The sequence below is a fragment of the Epinephelus fuscoguttatus genome, linkage group LG20 (genome assembly GCF_011397635.1).
Source record: "Epinephelus fuscoguttatus linkage group LG20, E.fuscoguttatus.final_Chr_v1".
Classification (NCBI taxonomy): Eukaryota; Metazoa; Chordata; class Actinopteri; order Perciformes; family Serranidae; genus Epinephelus; species Epinephelus fuscoguttatus.
The window spans coordinates 29088378-29112410 of record NC_064771.1 but is presented as its reverse complement, the minus strand read 5'-3'; the positions used below and the strand labels follow the sequence as shown (position 1 = coordinate 29112410).

The 24033-nt window shown below is 39.7% G+C and overlaps 2 protein-coding genes and 1 long non-coding RNA gene across 6 annotated transcripts in view; 2 read left to right on the top strand and 1 right to left on the bottom strand.

Annotated features, from left to right (window-relative positions):
- The window catches only part of LOC125880574 (uncharacterized), a 159339-nt gene extending 149608 nt beyond the window's left edge, over positions 1-9731 (bottom strand). The window contains exon 1 of the long non-coding RNA XR_007448088.1: positions 9414-9731. This is a non-coding gene — a long non-coding RNA (uncharacterized LOC125880574). The remainder of the gene's footprint in view (positions 1-9413) is intronic.
- Positions 1-16813, top strand: part of rpl38 (ribosomal protein L38) — a 1062689-nt gene extending 1045876 nt beyond the window's left edge. For 2 of the 3 annotated variants that reach the window (XM_049563156.1, XM_049563155.1), the window contains exons 2-5: positions 13446-13472; positions 14094-14154; positions 15005-15127; positions 16747-16813. In XM_049563156.1, the coding sequence (XP_049419113.1) occupies positions 13470-13472; positions 14094-14154; positions 15005-15127; positions 16747-16772 (213 nt within the window). In that variant the 5' untranslated portion in view covers positions 13446-13469 and the 3' untranslated portion in view covers positions 16773-16813. Of the gene's footprint in view, positions 1-13168; positions 13240-13445; positions 13473-14093; positions 14155-15004; positions 15128-16746 lie in introns of those variants that run through there. The other variant, XM_049563154.1, reaches the window with a different exon arrangement.
- Positions 16814-18494: 1681 nt separating this feature from the next.
- ttyh2 (tweety family member 2) overlaps positions 18495-24033 on the top strand; it is a 108845-nt gene continuing 103306 nt past the window's right edge. For both annotated transcript variants that reach the window (XM_049563143.1, XM_049563142.1), the window contains exon 1: positions 18495-18981. In XM_049563143.1, coding sequence (XP_049419100.1) covers positions 18853-18981 — 129 coding nt within the window. In that variant the 5' untranslated portion in view covers positions 18495-18852. The remainder of the gene's footprint in view (positions 18982-24033) is intronic.

Below are 24033 nucleotides of genomic sequence, written 5' to 3'. Positions count from 1 at the left end.
TCTACACATTCAAACATTTGACTTAATTTGATGAAAACATTTTCAAAGTCATACATTTGAATGTATTCATACACTGTTTTCACACATTCAGATATGGTCATAAACAGCCACAATACTTTTAATTCTATTTGGTGTCCACATTCATCTATCTGTAAAAAACAGCTTGAACGCGTTTGATTTTTGATGAAGAAAAATATCAGAGGGTAACAGCTTGAGTCCTCTTGTTATTCCTCTGGTATTTTTATTAATTCATTATGTGTAAAACTATTCTTTCATTCTGTTTTTTCTTTTCTTCATTAAATAGAGAAACACTTAGTTCTCAGATTCTGTGTCCAAGTTTAAAGGTCTCCAGCTGCTTTCTGACTTGTTTACCCCCAGCTCTGAAATACTGTATTTTTTTTATACCCCCAATTTTTTGTGTTCAAACCATCTACACCAGAACCAACAGAGCAGTGTTCCCAGTAATGGCCAAATCACATTTTACCCACATGTATAAGCTTGTCCCTTCCACTTTGCCCTGTGTATGATCATATCTGAAGGAATACTTTGGCTTAAAATGATAATGATCACATTATCAGCATATGGATGAATGTACACAAGGGCAGTAGTAAAGGATTAATTTACCCCCAAATGGCCATTTATCGTATCTGTTACTCACCCTGTGTTGAATACGTAAAGAAAAGTTGTTTTTTTTTCCTTGTATGTGAACGAAGAATCCAAAAACTCTTTTACAAATCATGCAGTATAGGCTAATCCAAGTCTTATTTATTTTGTCATATGCTCAGTACCTCCCAAACACATTCTTTTTTGCTTAAACCTTTAGCCCAGTTCAGACCAATGATTCACAACGATGAAACTGTTTTAGAACGTTGCATAGACAAGTTGTAGCGGTGTGAACTGGCCGGTCTGAGCTCGACTTAAGCCACGACTACTACAAATACAACTGTAGCCAGTATCTCACTATCACTATCCTCATTCATATTTTAAGAAGCTACAAATTATATTCAGCCACAAAATAAACCTGAAAAGCTGCAAATTAGAACAGAAGTACAGAGAGTTGTTGCATAGAGATGATACACAGTCTCATCTAGTTGCATTGGTGTGAACTGGCATGTTTTTAGAATGTTGCAGAACGGCACATTACAAGTAGTTGCCTGTTTCAACACATCTCGTCGTGAATCTTCAGTCTGAACTGGGCTTTGGTGTTTCAAAACTAAACTGAGAGTGAAACTTATCGATGCTCCTTTCAAAGTTAGATTTAACTGACAAAAGCAGTAATTTTACCTCCCTGAACATGCAAGCTGCTGGTCTACCGCTGCCACGATCAGTTAGTTTGTGACTTTGGTGTTTTAAAGGGTTAGTTCTGATTCATCAAAGTCATACAATAACACAAACAAACTACCAATCAAGACAGTGTTGGACCAGCAACCCCACTCTGGCTTTGAAGAGAGCATGGATAAGTTTCACTTTGTTTAGTTTCAAATATAAGGCTTTAGTTAAACTGCATGTGTTTGGGAAGTACTAAGCATACGACTGGATAAATAAGACTTGGATTACTCTCCTCAAGTTTGTAAATTGAATTGGATTCTTTGTTCACCGGAGTTTTCTTCACAAATTCAGCGTAACACAGGGTGAGTAATTGATATACAGATGGTAATTTGCGAGTTGAAGTATTCCTTTAACACATTAAAGCAACAGTATGTGCAGAATTTGAGAATTATGGACTTGGTAGTATCGGAAAAAAACACTTTCACAGACAGCAAATGCAGTGCTGATCCAACCCTGGACCACTGAGATAGTTTGAAAGTGATGCACATTTGTATTTTTCTACTGACAAAAGCTTACATTATTGGAATACTTAGAAAGGTCCTGTAAAAACTCTTCTTATACTGACTTGAGTGTAACCATACACCACGTATGAATGGTCTCTTCAACCTTGATTCCACTCAAAAAAAGAGACATTTCCTCTGTTTATTCTTCTGTCCACCTTCAATGTAACATTCATCCACAAACACCATGAAGTCTCTCTGTATAATTCAAGGTGCAACTGGTCAGCCCTCAGGCCCTGCACAATGGGAAAACTGGAAATGGCCTGAGGGGTAACAAGTGGGATTGATCACTGCATGGACTGGATGCAACAGTTGATCTATGTATTCCTCTCCAACAGGTTGTCTTTCAGTTGAAACGTAAGTGTTTTCCTCTTGCGAAACATCTGCTGCAACTTCTCAAGGAGCTCAGAGCTATCTTTATGACTTGACTGTAACCTCTGTGGCCTCTGCTGTATCAGCTCTCAATACGGCATTCATACCTGCAAAATACTCATAACTGCTGGTCAACTCTGACCTGTACAGCAAGCTCTTCTTACTTTCTATTTTTTTCTCCATTTTCCTCTATGAATAGGCCTAAACTGCAGCGAGTCGTGACAAAAGCCACACGCTGGTCTATGGAAATTATAATTAAGAACTTCACAGTAAACTTTCTCAACAGTTTGTGGCCACTCTGACAAGTCTGAGCACATTCACATTGAGATTCTGTCAGGGTAAACCCTCAGACTCTCTAATAATCTCCCCTCATCTGCAGATGTACTTTAAGTTTACCTCTGATAAGGCTGCCGGAAAAGGGATCAATACTTGACAAATCAATTTGATCAATAATCAGGGAGATTAGGGAAACGGTGTGGTAGAGAGGATTTTGAAGTACTCTCCTCCTGCATTTCTAATGACGGGCGCACTTGAACATAACTTCAATGACACAGCCATTCATTTTAATTTCACATTAACTTTTAAGCCTTTGTATTTCATCCCACATTATCACTGGAGGTGGTTTCCTGCAGCGAAAAAACTTTTTGGATACACTTAATCCTTTACGTCAAATAAAATGCACCCTACCACCTCTGCTCCATCCGACAGTGCATTCATGCTAGACACGCATTTAAACCCTTCTACCGACTTCATGACCGAAGTAAATCCAATACTGACGGTTCAATAAACTATTTCAGGTAATCTTTTGTCGCTTTTCATCCGTAGATCAAATCGTGATTAAAAACAGATACCTGCCGCTGCATTTCTCATTAGCTCTCAGGTGGAGCTGCTTCTGCTGTCGCCCACAGGCTCGCAGGCAGCCAGTGTCTATGGTGAAGCTCCTGAAATTCCATCAGCCACAATTTACGTGTCTGTTACAGTAAAAAACTAATCTCTGAGCTAAGATTGATTCTTTCCTGTAACCACACTTTGCCTTTTTAATAAACGAGTTACAAAGTACAAACATCCCTCATCCTAAAAGGTACATATTTTTATTGCTAACTTGTAGTTTGGGGTACTATTTTGATACCAGGTTTTTCTGAATATATGGACTAAAAATGAGTTTTCAATGCACAATGAAACCACAAACGAACAATGTGGAGTAAATAAATTAAGAGTTGCCCTAGGCAGGCTAATTGAATCCATCTTGTGCAGGGGAGATAGTCATTTGTAAGTACAAATTATAAGAGGCAGAGATAAAGTCCATATTGATCAAGATTCACGGGATAAAAGTATGTCTTGGAGCTAAAACAAAGCTCAGATGTATTGATAAGTAGAGTCTTTGGGTGTTTTTGCACAAAAATGTCATGTTATAGAAGATTCTGGGGCGTAAACCTGATTGTACAGGGTCTACTGAACTCTACTCATCTTATACATTCAAATGTGTTTGTTTTAGTCATGCAACAAACTCAGCTCTGCAATCACTTCCTTTACAGAGAGTATACAGAGAACTGGTGACTAGTGGAGTCCATTCCTTGATACACAGCGTCTCCCATTGTCACAGGGAAAATGAAACACACCTCAACCTCACATGAGCAATTACTCACTGCCCTCTACTGCCAGGAAGCCTGAACTGCAGTCATATTTAGACTCACGCTGGGTTTGTACAAACAGCTTGGCACAGAGGATCATGTTTGTTGCTGTGCGAGCAAATGGAATAAAGATCATCCCGGTGCAGAAGAGCTTTAGTTAAACCGAGCATGGTCATTTGTTGTAATCTATGAGGCTGAGCTCATCCTCCCCATGCACTGTTACTGTAATACATCCACCCCTCACAGATGCAGACATTCAATAAAGGATAATAAATAGCCTAACAATAGGGGATATAATAAATCTAGGACAAATACCAGAAAAGCACACACTCACTCATACACATGAATTAATAAAATTTAACACTTGCATCATACTTGTATGGGAAAATATAGTCACTATACTCATATTAATTAATGTTCTGTCAGAGTCCTGTTCAACAGCCCAGAAAACATGCTGAACACTGTTTTATCAGCTTGATATGACATGACATTTTCCAATCTCATAAGGATTTCTCATGAACATAATTTTAAACAAATGTCATGTTTTAGACCTCCATTTTTCACCTCTTTTTTTTTGGGGGTCTCAGTCTCCTGTCTCCTGTAATTTAATGCCTTGATGTTATTTATTTTTATTATGTGGATTCCTTTTAAAAATTGTTAACAAGGACCGAAATAAATTACCACTAACCAATGAACTAACTAACATGGTTAAATATAATTACAAAAAAATATATAATTAAGTACCTCTACACAGCACAACCACTCTATATTACAGATTTACCAATAAAACTCCAATAAAAATATCTATTATTGGAGTTTTATAACAGTTTTTTTTTCTTTGTGACCTCTGATTCACCCCAAACAAAAGTAACCTACCAATATGAGATTGCCATTCTCTGCCTGTAAATGACTTTTTGGCAAACAAAAGGAATATATAATTGTTCATGTAAAGTCCACATGAAATATAAAACATTAAATTAAACTTAAATACTTAACTAAACACCGGGTTTCAGCAAAGTCACATTACATATATCATTAGATTGCAACTAACGATTATTTTCATTGTTGATTAATCTGTTGATTATTTTCTTAATTAATCAATTAGTTGTTTGATCTATAAAATGTCCGAAAATGGTGAAAAATACTGATCAGTGTTTCCCAAATCCTAGGCTGACTTCCTCAAATGTCTTGTTCTGCCCACAACCCACACACATTCAGTTTATTGTCACAGTGGAATAAAGAAACCAAAAAATATTCACATTTAAGAAGCTGGAATCAGAGAATTCTGACTTTTTCCATTCAAAAAAATTCTCTGGACAGTTAATCAATTGTCAAATTCGTAATATTTGACAACTAATCATTAACTGATCAATCATCGCAGCTCTACACAGCAGTGGCATCTGTGGGACCCCAAACAACAAGGAAAGTCAAATCAATATCAACGAAACAAGGTTAAACAACTAAACCTTCACAATGCTGATTTTATATTTAATGTATGAGATAAGCACAGAGAAGCAGTCAGAGCTACAGGCTACAGTGAGGCTAAAAACAGAGTTCATATGACGTTTTTCGAAACAACTTTTTATGTCGGTGCTGCAGCACACTTGGATCACTACGGATGAGCAGTATGGAGATACTCTGTGGATTCAATTTTGTGTTCTTGGACGTTAGTCTGGGGCGCTGTCTGCCATTAGGTGTGCTAGCCGCTCCCCCCGCCAATCTCCGCAAGGGATGTGAGGACTCTAAAACTTCACCAGGGCCTCCATCAGCATATGGATGAGTAGATAATGGCTGAATTTTCATTTTTGGGTGCACTATCCCTTTAAGTTACAAGTTACCGTCACACTCCCTCAGCTATGCCAAGGAGCAGTGTTGGAAAAATAGCGTATAATCTACTCTGCAGCAAGGAGTACAAAGCCATGCTGAGCTGAAGTGTTCATGATGAGGAAAATTGTTCGAGATGGCAAACAAGTCCATGAAATTACATGAATGACGACATAAAAACATACATTCTGCAGTGGGGTTTCCTCGTCTGTGTTTGTGTTGCGGGCAACTGCTAGGGCGCCAAGGTCCTCCTAAAATTCTGAACCATTACTGACACAAACCACTCTCCATCTTCTACCTTGATTGACAAGAGACTGCTGAAAATTTAAAATCCTGAGCGAAACGTGTCCAATAGTACAAGCACTGATTGAGTATCTGGGGGAAGATGGCCTGTGGAGGTAGATAGTAGGTTAATTAAAAACGACTGATCTGGTGTTTCCTGTCTTTATGAATTAATGCTGTGTCAAGGTGGATCTCCGTAGAAGTGGACTAAGGTGTCAATCAAACTTTAACGACCAAATATGCTCGGCTCGTACAGAGCTCCCCGTGTAAATTATTGACAAAGATAGTCCGCTGTATTTGAAACTTGAATACTAAATCAGTCTTCAGCTGATGGAGCTCATTAATGAACTCAGTTCCAGGAGAAACATTTATACTGAATCTGTATTCAGTAGCGTAGTGAGTATATTGCCATTTCCTGAGCTGCAGCCATTTCTCAAACAAAGTAAATGTGCATTAAATTACACGGCAAAGTGTAACCTTAAGGTACAGAGAAGTCAAGGAAACTGACACCTATCGAGTATAAATGTGTTTCACAAAGAGCAGCGGTGTCCTTAACTGTGCTTTTCTGTTGCAGATACATATCGAATTATTTTTGTCAAGTTGTGGGGATAATAGATGGGAATTTCTTCTGTGTGAACCATTTATATACTTAAAGACTTATTATTCTGGCACCTTGGATTTATCTGTTTTGACTGCAAAAGATAATTGAACCCATAAGTCAGCAGGTTGGGGCTGTAATGTGTGAAGTCTCAGAGGTGTCTCAGGCAAATCTTTTAGCTTTTTGAGCAACACATAATTTACAGTTAGTCTGGAACCAAAGAAATACCTGCCAGGAAATGTACAACTAAAATTCATAACACAGCAGTCTTGCAGGAAACAAATTGGGCCTCTGGGCTTACAGCCTCACTGTATCCACAGTTACTTCACTTTAAGAAGAGGGGGAGACAGAATAGGAGTAAAACAGACACTGCACAGAGATTCTGCACATTCATAACTTAATTTGTACGAGCACATAAACTACAACAATCAGAGGACACTTAATGATTTAATAAATGGATTGAATACAGCTTAATTTGGCCGCTTTATCGTCTTTCTTTATATGCAGGAATGTTGCGTCACCCGAGGCAGTCTGACCTTGGGTTGCTGGATAAACCTGAAGCACTGACACCTGAAGCTGCTGTGTGAATATCATCCTTAACGCATTTTAATACAACATAAAGTTTACTCTCACCTCTGCCCTTCTTGCTAAATTCATGTATTTTTCTGGCAAGATCCAGTTTTTAGAGGCGTCAATACAGAAGAAGTTTTACTGTCCATACAAGCGGAGCTATTGAGATTGCAAATGTGTAGTCATCAACAGCAGGCCGGCCATTTTGGAAGGGTAAGAGTGCCATCCTCTGGCTGTTTACTTTCAAAGTTCATTCAGTAGGATTTAGGGGGATATATTGGCAGAAATACAATTTAATATAAGTATGTTTTCATCCATTTTCATCCGCTTATTGGGGCTGGGTCACAGGGACAGCAGGCCAAGCAAAGCACCCCAGACGTCCCTTTCTCCAGCAACGCTTTCCAGCTCCTCCTGTGGGACCCCAAGGTGTTACCTGGCTGGATGAGATATATAATCCCTCCAGCATGTCCTGGATCTACTCCGGGGCCTCCCACCAGTGGGACGTGCCCAGAACACTTCTAACCCAGTAGGCATGCTGACCAGATGCCAGAACCACCTCAACTGACCCCTTTCGACATGAAGGAGCAGGGGCTCTACTCCGAGCTCCCTCCAGATGTCCAAGCTCCTACGGCTGAGCCCACCCACCCCATGGAGGAAATATGGAGGTATGTTTTCATTAACAAATAATCACCTGAAAATATGAATCGCCCAGAACAGACAAACCAAACACTGGCTCTAGATAGGGCCATTCATGTTTTCACGTTACCCACCGAAGTTCGCAGCCCCTCCCCAGGCGCTATGCAAGTGGCCCGTCTCTGACATGCTCTAGATAGGGCCATTCATGTTTTCACGTTACCCACCGAAGTTCGCAGCCCCTCCCCAGGCGCTATGCAAGTGGCCCGTCTCTGACATGCCAAACTGTGCTGAAGAAACACTGATCGTAATGTGAAACTGCTTTATTCAGTGTTTTTACTGGTTTAAATCACCAGATCTGTTTGTTTTGTAGAGGAGGAGACCTCTGTGGACAATGCAACTCATGGTAAAAGCCTCCCAAATGCTGGGATCAGAACAAAATGAGCACACATCAAATTATCAGACAAAAAAGGTTAGCAGACGCAAGCAGATGCGGGGCTAGCAGCCTATCTGCAACGTGCCAGACAGCATAGAAGAAACACTGAAACTGCTTTAGTCAGTATTTTACCAGTTTTAATCATCAGGTCTGTTTGCAGGTTTGTTTTGGAAAGGAAGAAAACTATGCAGATAGTTCATCTCTTGGTAAAAAACCTCCTCAACAATGAACACGTAGGGAATTGTAATTGGAGAGGTTCCAGCTGGTTGACCCTAGATGCCACTAAATCTCACCAAACCTTACACACTGTTCCTTTAAGTGTCAAAGAGAACTGCTGAAATTTCTGTTAGGAGTTTAAAGATAGACATAACACAGATAAGAGGTGTATACTGTGCATACTATTACTGATAGCCAAGGAAATGATAACGATGAACTGGAAAGACGCAAACCCACCAACAATAAACCAGTGGATGCAGGGACTCAAAATGATTTAACGAATGACAGCAAGTCTGCAACTGAAAATGGACACTTATACACAAAGGTGGACTGGGGTTACACGATATTTGGGGATCTAATTGAAAAGAATGGGTTGTTGTAAAAGATTGTACTATAATGGAATATCACTCAATGGCATGGTTGTGTTCCTCTGTTGCTGGACCTGCTCTGGGGTAAATATTATAGGCTATAATATAAATATTATACATTTATTCTCATTATCATATACCTAAGTATATTATTTACCTCATTGTTTTTTGTTTTTTTGATAAATTTTGTTCAGAGGTCCTATGTCAGGGAATGTTCTGTTAACTGGACAAAACAATTGAACACTAAATAAAAAGTTAAAAATAAATAACTGCTGAATTAACACAAAACACCACTCCAGGAATAAGACTCAAAACACCAAATGTAGTTTAGGTTATGTAGTATACCGTCACATATAAAGGTAAGCCATGTTTTTCATTTTGCTGGATACACATTAGCCGACATTTTGTTAGCATCCAGTTAGCACAGCATTAGCTATCTTATTTTTGACGTTTGAACTCAATGGTTTATTTCCCCTCTTTACTGAATATGTTACTTGGTGTACTTTATATAATGCGTTACTCTGTGGAATTACTTTCTGGAATAAAGTGGGCTAACAACTGCTTTGCGTGAAAAACAGCAAATTACACCATTTTACAGTTAGAACTATTTTCCCACACAGTTTAACACAGGCGATAATCCCAGTGGGCACCTACCTGTCCTCCTTAAGGAGCTGTCCATTTTGTTTTCGCGTCCTTCTTCTGCCTCCATGTTTTGAAATCCTCTCATAAAGATGCCTGAGCTCCTTAAAGTCTTTCTTTAACAGATATCATCCTCTTCAAATAACGGCAAGCAAAATAACGGCTTCCCTGACAAACTAGCGGTCCGCCATTTTGTCCTGACGACTCACTCAACATTAACTTTTTTTTTTTTAACAGCAGTTTTTAACGATGACCCGCGGCAGGTAGACATCCAGGTGTTTAATCCCAGGTGTTTCTTCAACAGACAGACTTTCATGTCCATGGTGCAGAAGATAAGACACATAGTTCATGGTGACCGCGGTTAAACTCTTCCTTAAAAGAAATTCTAACGTCTTTCCAACGGTCAGCCAATGACGACATAGAACGAGGCAATCAGCCGCACCTGGCGTTGGGCATGCGCAGTACTGTTTTCCCACATTGAGCACTTGACATTGCAGCGTGGGGTTGGGGGTTTTATACTTAATTTCTTTGTTGAAATGTTACTGTTCACGTTTAATGTTTAAAAATTCAATAAAAAAGATTGTCCAAAAAAATATGTATTTATTTATTTTTGCATCTGTTGCATTTTCTATCTACCTATCTATCTATCTAGCCTACTTTTATTGTTATCATTATTTAAATTACTTATTTAATCTAATTTAATTTTATTTATTTATTTTCTTTGATGAAATGTTACTGTTCACGTTTAATGTTTAAAAACTTAAAAAAGAAAAAAAAAAGACTTAAAAAAAAACATTTATTTGGGTTTTTTTTAGTTAGTTAGGAGGTTACTTATTTTTGCATGAATCCAGAATTACCTATATATTCATTTCTAAATTTTTTTTTTTTTTTTTTTTTTTTTTTTTGCTGGCAGATGGGTCTTTTTTCTGGACTTTATAGTTAATAATTTACAGAAATTACACACTGTAATTTCTGGACACTTTTAAAGATTTTGTTTGTTTGTTTTGGGGGGTTTGTTGTTTTGTTTTGTTTTGTGTTTCACTGTCTAAATATTAAATATAAATGTTTCTGGCAAAAAAAAAAGAAAAGAAAAAAAAAACAATCTCTTTCCACCAGAATGCTGTTCCTGGCAGAGTTGAGAAGGCTTTGAACCAACATTAACACCACCATGTCAAAGAATGGTTCCCAGTTTGGTCGGGCAGGACCCCCTTGTAGGATTCAGACATATTCAACAAATTACAAGGTGGTGAATGAACGATGGCCAAACACCTGCTACACACACAAAAAAAAGTTTCCTGACCTTTCTATGATTGTTGCTTTTTCTTGTTAAATACTTAAATTAAAATCTGAAAATCACTGGCTGAATTGCCCTCAGCTAATGCTTCATTTGAAGGGTCATAGGGCAAACAGAGCTGGGAACTACTGGTGTAAGGAAATGGACCTAAACAGTGAAATTAATGATTATGGAAAAAGAAGCATTTCACTGCCTTTTCATGGTTATTCATAAATGTCCAGAGGTTTTGGTTTTGTCACGGTACTCTGGATTCGTAACCTCAGTACTGTGTCTACTGTTGACATGCATGCAGAAGTTTTTCCTTCTTCAATTTGAGTGCCTCAGGATAGAGTGTTATATGCCGTAGAAACTGTAAAAGCCTCGTGTGATTTGGAGCTACATTTGACTTAACTTGACTCAGGGAAAGGACTTAATTCTGCTTTGGTATGGGGCAGCATGCATCACCAATCAGAGCAATGTTTCAAAACACCACCAGGGGGTGTAGCAGGTCTGCAGGAAAGGAAACCGTTTTCAACTTAGTACTTTAGAGCAGGTAGTGTATCAGGTTGGTAGGGTCAGCTTAATTCCTTTCACAATCAAATAAAAGATAAAGGAAAATACACACTGGTCAACATTAATATTAAAAAACTTCAGCGCAGGACAAGAAATGGATCATTAGTGCATCCATCACTGCATACATTGTCACTGTTCTCCCAGCAGCTGTTACCACCAGCAGGTTAAGTTGACTGTTCACTGAAGGAGAGGAATAAGAAATAGTCTATGACCTGTTGCTACTTCACTGGAGGAGCTCTATGAAAAACAATGCAACGAATTGCAGCCTTGTATGGCACAAAGGCTCCATACAGAGGGTAAGGAATGGCCTTCATACACAATAGTGTGCTTTACAGGCATTATGTTCTGTATGATGTGTGTTGTGTTCAAGAAAAGGGCTCATGCGTATCATCTGTGTCTAGTTAAAGATTAAGTGTGTAGGACTTAGGGGGATATATCGGCAGATATGGAATAGAATATGATAAGTATGTTTTCTTTAGTGTGTAATCAGCTGAGAATAAGAATTACTGTGTTTTTGTTACCTAAGAATAAGATGTTTATATCAACATAGGGAGCAGGTCCTCGTCTATGGAGATTGCCATGTTGCACGGCCATATTTCTACAAGGCCCAGACGGACAAGCCCGTTTCAACAAACCAAGGTTCTTGGGCAGCTCAGTCTGTAAAGTTTTGACTTGTGTTCCTGTTCCTTTTGTGAAGATCCACAGTACTCACACGAGGCAGGGAAAAACATGAACAAGGTTTATTAAGAATAAAGAATAAGTCCCTCCAAAATGACATCTTGCGTAGTCCACTACCAAGTCAATGTCCAATTTATATATATTCTCACTATATTACCCTTTATTATACACTTTAACAGTTCATATCACGGTCAAAAACATATTACGACCCAAGCCAGCACGCACTTCATGTCATCTTTACGCACCACATTATCCACAGTCTCCTTTTTAGTCATGCGCACTATGTGACTTACAGCACCACACCTGTCGTAAGTAACTTGGGCCTGTATTCTAACATAGAAATAAAGTTAAAAAAGAACATAACCTTGATAGTCTACTACTATACACTATTCAAAACATACAGAAACTGTTGTGCAAACTTAAATAATATCAGAGCCTATATGATATGTTGTATTGACACAAACATTTTGACCAAATATGAATATGTGCTTAAGTGGCTCCTACATAAAAAACTGGCTCTAGATAGGACCATTTGTACCTTCATGTCAGCCACCATAGTTAGAAGTCCTTCTGTGACAAGAGTGTCAGAAAAATGTTGATTTTTTTTTTTAAACGTGAAACGTGAAGCTTTACTCACCAGGTCCATTTGTTTTATTATCTATGGATAATTTGGCTCATGAAAAAAATCTCCTGAACGTCTATTATTAGAGAAAAAATGCACAGTATGATTGTGAAATGCCAGAGGCAACAAGTAATTGACAAGCAGCATGGTGAGATGGAACTGTGCACAATACAACATAGATGAGGAGACCAGAGCAGTCAGAATAATTATATAAACAGGCTACATAACATTTTAATGTCCCTTTGTTTTTTTTATTTGTCACAGGGAAAGCTTGTTTCAAATGTGGTGATTGTCTTAATATAGCAGACTAAATGACTTCTCTGGGCTGAGACTTTGACAGCTTTTATCTGAAAAGACAATACTACAAAATATAATTATTGAGCAAAACCGGTTCATCAGTTTTCATGTCTCTCTTTTTTTTTTTTTTTTACCATACTATATCTGTATAAAATGCAAACACAGCTTCCGTTAATAAAAAGAGAGATAACACTTTACGTGAACATATAAAGATAAACAAATGTTTAGATGTAACGCTTTAGAGCAAAATACTGTATAAACGCATTAAAAATACAACCACGACCTGGTATAACGCTTTTCATTTATTAATATTGACCCTCTCTGGTCGCCGTAGCGCGGTATAAAAGCATTCTTAACCGGAAGTCCCGCCCCTTTTCATCCCCTCTCTGGCAGACTGAGTGAGTTCTACATTCACACATAAACAAAATCACAATTTCTATCATCATCCATCCTCTTTAACACGAACAACAACACCCCTAGTTCTTGTAAAGTATACTTAATCACTTCGTTTGCTACGTGGCGATATAATTATTTGCTTTCCAACACTTTTCTAACCGTTGTAATAACCGATAAACTGACTCCATCTTTCTCTGCTCTTCCGCAGCGCTCAGTCCGCTGACACGGCAGCATGGTAAGGACCTTTTACCGTTTAAACACTTCTATAGACCAGTAGGCATAGCTGGTAATGTTGAATCCTGTGTATGTAGGTATTTCACAACGAGAAATGTGTGTTTGTGGTGATACATTAAGCGTCAGATAGGTTAAAAAGTGGCTAGCATGTTGTGGTTAGCATTAGCATGTCGCTGTTAGCATGGGCCAACCGGCTACAGCCTGTCGCATGGAATGACATGTCCACGAGCCCATGGCACTACTGAATTACCTTAACGTGAGGTGGTTTTAAGTTCTAGAGACTCCCAAATTAACAGTTAATCTCAGATAGGTGTAGGTGTTCTGACGTGATGCATGCTTTACTTGTCTTGTGTTAGCTACTGGTAGCTAGCGTCAGCTACACCCGGGTTACCTTGAATGGAGACGTTTTAGCCTTCAGCAAGAAATGCAAACATCTCAGGCTGATGTGCTCGTGATGGTTTTAATCTCTTGCAAGAATAATGATGGACCAAGTGCTGGTTTTCGATTTCCAGTAGAAACTCCAGTTCCACCGGTCCCCTAACACCATCGTACTGTTCATCATCAATTTGTGAATGTTGGTGTTGTCTGAATAATAACTGTCAGCTATGTTCTTTATTTGTAGCCTCGCAAGATTGAAGAAATCAAAGATTTCCTGCTGACAGCCAGGAGGAAGGATGCCAAGTGTAAGTGCAACTCTTATCTGTCTCGCCTGCCTGTACATGTCGATGTGAATAATAGTGATGTCCTAAATTGAAGTCAAAGCATTTGTCAATAGTGTGGTGGACGTGCAGGTAACAACTTCCAATTTATTTCCCAGTAAAAACTATGCAACTTTACTTATTCCAAGTATTTGCAAGCGTAACCTTGAGTTGTAAGACAGTGCTCTCATTTTCAGCAGGCCTTTTTATTCATTGTTTACAAGATTTTACAATAACGAAAACAAATTATTATACTGACTGATTCAAGTCTTCACAAGCATTAAAACTGGAAATCAATTTAAATTGCAGCTTAGAAACTGTTTAAAAACAAATTCCACACCGCCCTCCTTAAACAGGTTTTCAAGATTCCTCAAACAGCTGGTGCCTTTTTAAATTCTACAGAAAAGTTGAAAGAAATTCACAGAATTCCTTCACAATGCACCAGCCTTCACGGATTATAATTAAAGTTGTGTCAAATCTTGGCATGTTCGGTTAATGCTGAATATGCAAACTGTGAAATTTGTCTACAGGCAGGCACACAAGTTAGGATATCAAGTTTCCAACAGTAAATAAACAATTAGTCATTATTTTTCGGGGGTTTAAATGTAGCTTTTTCTGTCAAGGAAATTCCTGTTTTCTTGGAGGTAGTTTAACAAGTGTGTCCCAGCAACTTCCTAGGAAATTATGGACACATAAATTAAGCATTGCTGCAGCCTGTTTTGGAAAGCTTACAATTGCGTTTCTGTCCTAGTGACGTTTTAATTGTGATTTTGAATACAAGTAGATGTTTCAGTTGATGAACGAAATCTGACCTGGCTTGTCTGTCTCCCTTCAGCCGTAAAGATCAAGAAGAACAAGGACAATGTTAAGTTCAAGGTGCGCTGCAGCAGGTACCTGTACACCCTGGTCATCACAGACAAGGAAAAGGCTGAGAAGCTCAAGCAGTCCCTGCCCCCAGGTCAGTACCACCAACAGGAACTGGGCAGTGTCTCAGTCTGTGTTCGCTTCTCAAGCTGACTGGAAAGTTCTAGTTTGCAGCATTATGAAGGAATTCAATTATGTACGCTTGATCCTGAACATTTACATCAGTTTACATCTTTCTTGGGTCTGATTAAAGGTACCATGTGGGGTTTTGAACCACGAGTGGCTTTGAGCATGTTACTTTGAGTGGATCTGATATCATCATGTTTTTCTAGTATATGCACAGGGATGTATGTCACAAGCACAGGGGCGGTGTGATACATGTTTGACTGCAGTGGTAGCAGTGCACCGCAACAGAAAGCAATGTGCTAATAATAAAATAAGTCAAACTGATGTAAACAAGGCAGTTTTCAGAGCATTCATAAAGATGCACTGCAGATGTTTAGCAATAGAGAAAATGGATCCAGCCTGTTTATTGGGCCTCGGGAACATAAGCGGTGCGTCTTGCGTAGAAACAAATGTATAAACTGAAGTTGTTTACAATAAAAAACTGGGCTGTTATGTGGTGTTTTAAACAGGACGAGTCCACAGGGGGGAGATGGTATTAGGTCCTCATGGAAAATGACAAACAGTGCAATTTAAAGCAGAATTGCAGACACTGCTGCCAAAGTGGTTTATAAAATGAAGAACAGAACATCTTGGGGCTGAATGAGCAGCAGTCAAACTGTAAAAATGACTTAATCGTAAGAAGAGTAGTGTCATGGCATCGCAACGTATGCCAAACAATAAAGTGCATTGACAAAGAGGAGCAGTTTCACCATTTCAAAATGACTTCAGGGCGATGGAAGCACACGGTAAACAAAGGAGACAAAAGTTAATCGGTGTGCAGCCTGATATGACTCATCTAGTGGCGATGTTTGCACTGACTCAAAGTTACAAAGTCTGAAGTTGTCCTGTTTAATATTCATTGATTATCTGATTCATGGATTTTTGCATTTAAATAGTTGTCTGTTTTTCATCCTGTTAATCTGAATGAGCCCGTGATGGACGTTTTCCCATCTGTACGCTGTAGGTGGCTGCTTCCACATTATCACAGTTAAACAGTGAAGAGAGTGAGAAGAGTGTGCAGGCTTTAACTACATTAACACTGATGTTTACTGTAGTTTAAGAAGCAAATGTTACTCAAATTCTTATTCTGATGAAGTTCTAGTTCAGCAAACGTTTAAATAAATCAGTCGCATCTGTCGTCTTTGGAGATGCGCCAAGTTTTGAATATATAACAAGACTGCGACTGCATTGATTAGGTTGAATGTGGAGTTGGTTTGACAAAAATAATTGTACAATAAATTGTAAGCCTGCTTGTCTACAGATTTAGATTCACTTAAGTATATCCGACAACCTGAACCAGTAACGACACTACTGAAGCCAGTTGGTCGGGTTTGTCAGATGTTCAGTGAAAGCTAATGTTTGTGGTAATTCTCTCCTTTTTAACAAGGGATTCTCATTAGTCGGTACTCATGACGCATTACATAAATCAAATAGATGACACCTAAAGTAAGAGTGTCAGGTGCAGATAACCAGTGCCTCCTCTGTCTCTGCTGCTGTGACATTTGATGCCCGTGAATATTCTCTAACCTGTCGTCTTTGTCTCCACAGGTCTGGCTGTGAAGGAGCTGAAGTAAATCCGTGATGTACAGATAATTGTAATAAAAATTGGAAAACAGTTTGTTGTCTGTTGTTTTGTGTTTGTCACTGTATCGTCACACAATGATGTGAACATAATAGATTTGAAAAACTGAATTACATCATGACATTTCAGGGTTTACTGTGGAGCCAGCTTGTTAAAATATGACAGGTCTTCACATGATTTTATGTTTTACAAGATGTCAGATTTGAGCTATAATTAGACCGAAGAGTGTGAAAGGTACCACCCTCTAATCCAAAAACATTAAAACTAGTCTCTAAAATGTGTAATTAAACTTGGATATATCTTACTAATTTTGTGTTGGTGGTTTTATCCCTTTACACTTAAACTTCTTAACCTCTTTGGTGCCATACTTGACATATCCACCTAATTACTACATGTCCATTATCATAGTGGTGGAAGTAGTAAATGTTCTGAAAAGGATGAAATATTCCTGTCTTAATAAAAGCTAATTATCTTCTAAGTAAATGTACAGTTACTATTTTGTCCAGCCAGTTAATTAGATCATGCAGAACTAGTTTGGCCTACCACTGTTAATCCTTACATGTACTAAGGTGCTTAATGTAGGATAAAGGCTTATCTCAATAAGCAGCAGCAGGTGAATCCCGTATCAAGGCATTGTCACATGCGCAGTAAATACAGAGAAGCAGTTGTCAGCAATGTAAATACAGGTTTGAGTTAAGGCTGCCTTCAACAATTCACATTAAATTGACCCACACATAGATAAAATATTGCAAGTACAAATTGAGAATGTAAAAATAATTCAAGTTAAAACACATCTGTGGTAACCAATGAATAAACTGGAGTGTAGTACATGTATATGTATAATGATGAATAAGCAATGTATACTCAGGGATGTAGACCATTTGCAAAACAGTAAAAGTAAATTAAGTGATGAGCTCAAGGGTTCAACATTCTCATGGCCTGTGGGGTGAAGCTGCCCCTGGGACTGGTGGTGCTGGACCAGATGTTCTGCTACACTGTGGAGCAAGTACAACACAACAAGCTTAAAGAAGTTCTCACCCAAGTGCAGCATCACTTAAAGATGCTGCTAAGAAAATAGCATATGCACAGTCCTGTTTGAATACTTAAAATAAAACCAGTAAGAACAGGGATTAGGAATAGATGACCTGATCAGTTACTGGGATGAAATCGAGCAGACATGCAGCACTCTGGTTTGATTTGACTAACAGTTATAGACGGGGCATCTAAAGACAAGAAAAGGTGACTTAAAGCATGGCCAAAAAATATTTTCCTGGACAAAAATGGAGCATCATCGGGTAAAATTCGAGCAAAATTTAGCCTCAAACAGGTGGGCTATTAAATTAAATCATGACAAAGCAAATATGTTAATTATCCTGAGCTGTCTTGGCTTTTAAGTTAGTGGTGTTGGACTCGGACGTCCCCCATGAGGACAGGTTGCACCTCTACTGTAGGTTAAGGTGTTTGTAATTGCCTCAGTTGACCACTAGGTGTCAGTGCAGCAGCTGATACCGCAGAGAGACTAATTAAACAATTAAAAAACAATTAAATATTATATCAAGATGGAAATTATGTCACTACGCATTGAATGTATGTGTTTTAAATCAGTTTTATATCAGATATGTAAGCGGGGGGATGTTCTTAAACTCCCTAAAGGGGCGTCTGTGCGCGCTCCCGTCCCTCCCCGTGTCCTGACTCGGTGCGCGCCCCCGCCTGTGACTGTGTCGTGTGGGTTTGGAGCAGCTGTCGGTCGGATAGGAGCCGAGGGTCCTCACAGACACGGAGACATGAGCGCAGTGTGATTATTCCTTCTTGTGTGTAAATAAAGAAAACCTCTGTGGGATCTGACTTTGCAGCAACACTGCTGTCTCTGCAGGACTTCTTCTTCTTCTTCTTCTTCTGTCCACGGCTCCTCTCACGTGTGGCTGAGAGTGTGTTTCCACACACGAGCATGCTTTTATCACTGTCTTTGTTGTGATAGGAGACGGGATTAAGATCTCCGGAGCCCGGTTGAGTAAAGGGAGGCTAATTTCAGGCTGCAGCCCAACTTTTTTTTTCTCCTCTCGGGGGCAGGGATGTCTTCGGCTCGGGTGGATTACATTGCGCCCTGGTGGACTTACTGGCTTCACAATTTTCCTCATATCAACCTGAGGTTTCAGCCCATTGACAACAGCTTCCAGCCCGAGGAAGAGAACTACCAGCAGGTCAGTGGGAGATGGGACATGGGGCTTTAGGGGGACAAGTAAAACAGGGGCACAATATTCCTGTGTTTGGTCCCCACTAGTGATTTATAACGGTGCTGTAACATATTGTGTCTCTGTCTGTAATAATCCTTTAATTTATGGCTCCTTCCACTCCTGGGGTGTCATTAAAATCAGTCTTCATTATGCTTCCTGCTGCCTTCACAGTTACATTTTGCACTATTGATGACAGAAGTGGCCCATAATGTCCCTCTGAATGTCATCAGCTTAAGTGGCTGCCTCATTTATCAGGAGTTATATCCAGTCCCATTGATCAGTGGACAAAGTCAGACATGCTTGGTGCTATTTATTTTAGGTATTGTCATTTCCTCTTTGCAAAAATGCCATTATATTACTAATTCACCTTTCCATCGTAACACACATCCTGTAAATACTCCCCTTGGTACCATTTTTCATTTATTTTTAAGTTGTACAAACAAGTCTTTGTGTCTGTTGGAGAGACGGAGAGAGGATCAGGAACACACAGGAGCGTGTGAATGCTGGCATAGATGTGTTTCACCCATGGGAGTTAAAGTGGTTCCCGTTGTAACTCCAGAGGCGGTGACAGGACCGTTTCGCACACTTCTGAAGTGGGTTGGGATCAACTGTTGGATGACTAATGACCTGCTTGTGAACACATGTCAAGTACCTATGAATGATTTATTGTTTCACTGTTTAATTTTGCAGGGTTACAGCTTAGCTCCTGTCAGTGCACGTAGGTACACCGTGCTGAGAGAAGATGACATTTAAGTTTGCTGCTGCAGCGTCCTGGCACAGTGGGTTTTCAGGGGGGAGGTCAGGGGACATGCAGGGTCTAAAGGAGTCCGAGAGAGGGCCTCATAAAGACAGGGAGGTAATTTCAAAGGGGGGTGGGGACACATCCCTCTCAATATTTAGATTTAGTACATGTGCCTTTGTCCATCTCAAAAACACAACAGTAGACGAGGACTTTAGTTTTGACAAAACTGAAGACATTTACAGAATAAATTCAGGCTGAAAATGCTGAAATTCGATGCAGAGAAATTCACCAGATGCTCAAATGTGCTTCCATCCAATGTTGAAATGAAGCCTTCGCTCTTGGCGCTACAAATGTGTTGTCAGTCAAATACAAGGATAAACTCGCAGACATCAGTTCAGTTCGGACTAATAATGCCTGGAGGACAGAGAGGATACCATGCAATTGTATCACAAAGACAATAGTGTGATGCTCACCAGTTTTCACTTTTCCCCTCATTGGTGGTACAAAAATATGGGCAGCAGAGAGGAGCTGAGGTGGAGCAAGCAAGCAGCAACCACTGTAATTAGCTGAAAGACAAAACAATTAATGAAAGACATCATTAAATTAAACCTTTGTAACTTTTGCTGAATGACAGCCACTATAGTGAGTATGACAGAATGATGATACAATGTAATGTCACAGTATGAAAGCTGATTTAGTAAAGTTAGTTACACGGCAAAACCTAGCATAAGTTTGCTACGTAAGGGATAATGTACAGTGAGTGGGTCATCATTGCAGAATAGACCCCAACTATGGCAAAATACATTAAAAATGGATCACGGATATCTGTAATTAAGTTGTAATATAAGTCAATTGTCAAAGTTGACTAGTTGTAATTAAGTTACAAATATCCATCCATTTTCATCTGCTTATCCGGGGCTAGGTCACAGGGGCAGCAGGCCAAGCAAAGCACCCTAGACGTCCCTCTCCCTAGCAGCGCTTTCCAGCTCCTCCTTGAGGACTACAAGGCGTTTCCAGTCCAGATGAGATATGTAATCCCCCCAGCGTGTTCTGGGTCTGCCCTGGGGCCTCCTACTAGTTGGACGTGCCCAAAACACCTCCAGCAGGAGGCGCCCAGGAGGCATCCTGATCAGATGCCCGAACCACCTCAACTGACCCCTTTAGATGCGAAGGAGGAGTGGCTCTACTCAGAGCTCCTTCCGAATGTCCACTCTCCTTACCCTATCTCTAAAGCTGAGCCCAGCCACCCCACGGAGGAAACTCATTTCGGCCGCTTGTATCCATGATCTTGTTCTTTCGATCACTACTCAGAGCCCATGACCATAGGTGAGGGTTGGGACGTAGATGGACCAGTAAATCAAAAGCTTTGCCTTCTGGCTCAGCTCTCTCTTCACCATGACGGTCCAGCGCACTGCACAAGCCGCACCAACCCCACCGATCCATCTCACACTCCATTCTGCCCTCACTCATGAACAAGACCCTGAGATACTTGAACTCCGTAACTTTAGGCAGTAACTCCTTCCCAACCTGGAGGAGGCAATCCACCAGTCTCTAGCAGAGAACCATGGCCTCAGGTTTGGAGGTGCTTACTCTCATCCCCACCGCTTCGCACTTGGCTTCAAACCACCCCAGTGTCTGCTGGAGGTTCCGGTGTAATGAAGCCAACAGAACCACATCATCTGCAAAAAGCAGATATCTACAAAGAAAACACACTTCTTTCAAAGTCAACAGAAACAAAAGAAAACTATCAAAACAGTTTTGGTTTGTCTTTCCGCTGTTCCAACAATCACCAGCTCTGGTTTGGTTAAAATTAACCCTTAATTAACTCAGATCTGAAAACATACTCGCTCTATACACGCTAAAATTACTGTTTATTTGAATGGAGTCTGGTGGGTTTGCTGAAAGCGATTTTTGGACTGTTTCTGGTTAAACAAAAACAATCTACAGAGATAGACCTTTTGTTAAAGATTGAGATCCTTTTTGTTTCCCCAGAAACAGCCCCAAAACCAATTTCAACCAAACCACAGTTAGTGATTGTTAGAACAGCGGAAAGATGAACCAAGATGGCTTTTGTGATTTTATTTTGTGTCTGTAGACTTTGAATGAAGTCTGTCTTGTGATGACTAAATTGCTGTTTATTTAAAGGGAGTCTGGTGGGTTTAGCAATATTGATTTTTGGGCTGTTTATGGTTAAGCAGAAAGTTTTCTTTTTAACAAAAAAGGTCTATCTTAGCAGGGATCCTTTCCATAATGTTGTCAGACACTTAGAATAATAATCTGAACCTGTCGGTGGCAAAAAATAAGCACTTTTAGTGGACGATGCACAATTTCCTCAAGTGATTACATTGCAGCCTGTTTAGTCACTGAAGCCCTGTCCCTTAATACTGGACCAGTTTCAAAAATTGTTGTTCCTATTAGTCACTAAGACATAAAAACACAGGAATATAGAATTTCCCTTTACGTTGATAGAGCTAACTTGTAACCAAATAGTCGCCCATTTACACCTCCAGATACAGAAGAGCAATGTTTTTCATTCTGAGTCATGTTTCCTGCCACCTGGCGAATGTGAGTTCAACAAATACTGTCCTTTGAGCTCATATCTGGGACGCCACCAACGAGGCAAAAAAAAAAAGGGCAGTCTCTTTCTATGGGATTTTTTTTTTCAATCACTTTGTGTCTGTGGCCCAATAGTATCGTAAGCCACTAAACATTGGGTTAAACGTTAGCTGTGATGCTACCTTTTGCTTTCAGCTGCTATCTCTTTACCAACAGTAGGCTAGCAGCTTGATGTATTTCTGCTCTACCAGATATCAGATAGCAGCACAGCTAAATTGGATTTTTGTCGCACTGGTATCAGGTAAGAGACGGAGAGAGGCAAAGTGAGGGAGATTTTTTTTTCTCCTCATGCTGCCAGTTTCAATTCTCCATAGCGCTGCAGAATAACAGTCAGGGCCACGGGGTGTGGGAGGAGAGGGTGGTGAGTCTCAGCAGGAGAGCAGCACATAGACCGGCTCTCAAGTCAGAGGTGGGAAACCCCCATAATCGCAACCATCAGCCTCACTTGTTCTCTATTACTTTAGTATCTCTGTGTCTCCCTCTCTGGCACAGCCATGCTCCTGCTCTCTTTGGTCTGTTTTTTTAAACAGATATAGGTCAAGCCCTTCATGCTCCCACTTTGTAAAACAATTTTCTGCACAGCACCAAAGCTAATGACACAATTTCAAGCTGATGCAATGCTATTTAGGCCATTACATTTCCTGTCCTATGTGGGCTGTCAAACTTAATTGTGATCACCAGTGATGACATGCTGCATATGCAGTCAAGGGATGAGGAACTGGGAGAACAGGTGATGTATCGACCCTGGATGTACTTGCATAGTCATTAAGTTGTGAATACTAAAGACATGGCACATATCAGTATAATCATTTATAAAGCAGTAAAAACATTTTAAAAGCCTGTGTTTAAGGGAATTTGCTTACATTGTTTTGTTTCTTAACACTGCAAAGCAACACATGGTGGTATTAAAGAGGACCTATTGTGCTGTTATGCAGGTTCATACTTGTCTTTGGGGTTTCTAAACCAAATTCTTCACAACCAGACATGCAACAGGAATAGGATCTGAAATCAAGGAAAAATAACATGAGCAACCATGATTACTGGTTTTGCTTACGTTAGCATGTAGCTACATGTAGTAGTATACCTGCAGTCAGGGGAATGACTGTAACTGCATATACTGGCACTTTAAAAGCTGCTTAACCAAAATATTCAAAACTGGACATGTTCTAGCAGGAATATGATTGGCAACCCAGATTACATGTTTGCCTAAAGTTAGCATGTTGCTACACGTAGCAGTGTACTTGCAGCCAGGGGAATGACTGTAATGGAGTATAGAGGAACTTTCTATTGTGAAAAATCATGAATAAAAGCTTCTAGGACAAAATTTTAACAACTGGACATATTCAGGGAGAACATGAAATAAGGGACAAATTTACAACATCTGCAACCAAAATTACATGATTACCTGATGTTAGCATGTAGCTACATTAAGCAGTATACCAACAGCCAGGGGAAAAACCATAAGGTAGTGTAGTTGCACCTCCTACTGTGAAAAATTACAAACAAAAGCTGCAAAACCAAAATCTTCAAAACTGGACATGTTCCAGCAGAAATGTGATTCGAAATCGGAGCAGAAATGAACAACATTGGCAACCAAGATGACATGTTTCCCCTCATGTTAGCATGTGGCTACATGTAGCAGTGTGCTTGCAACCAGGAAA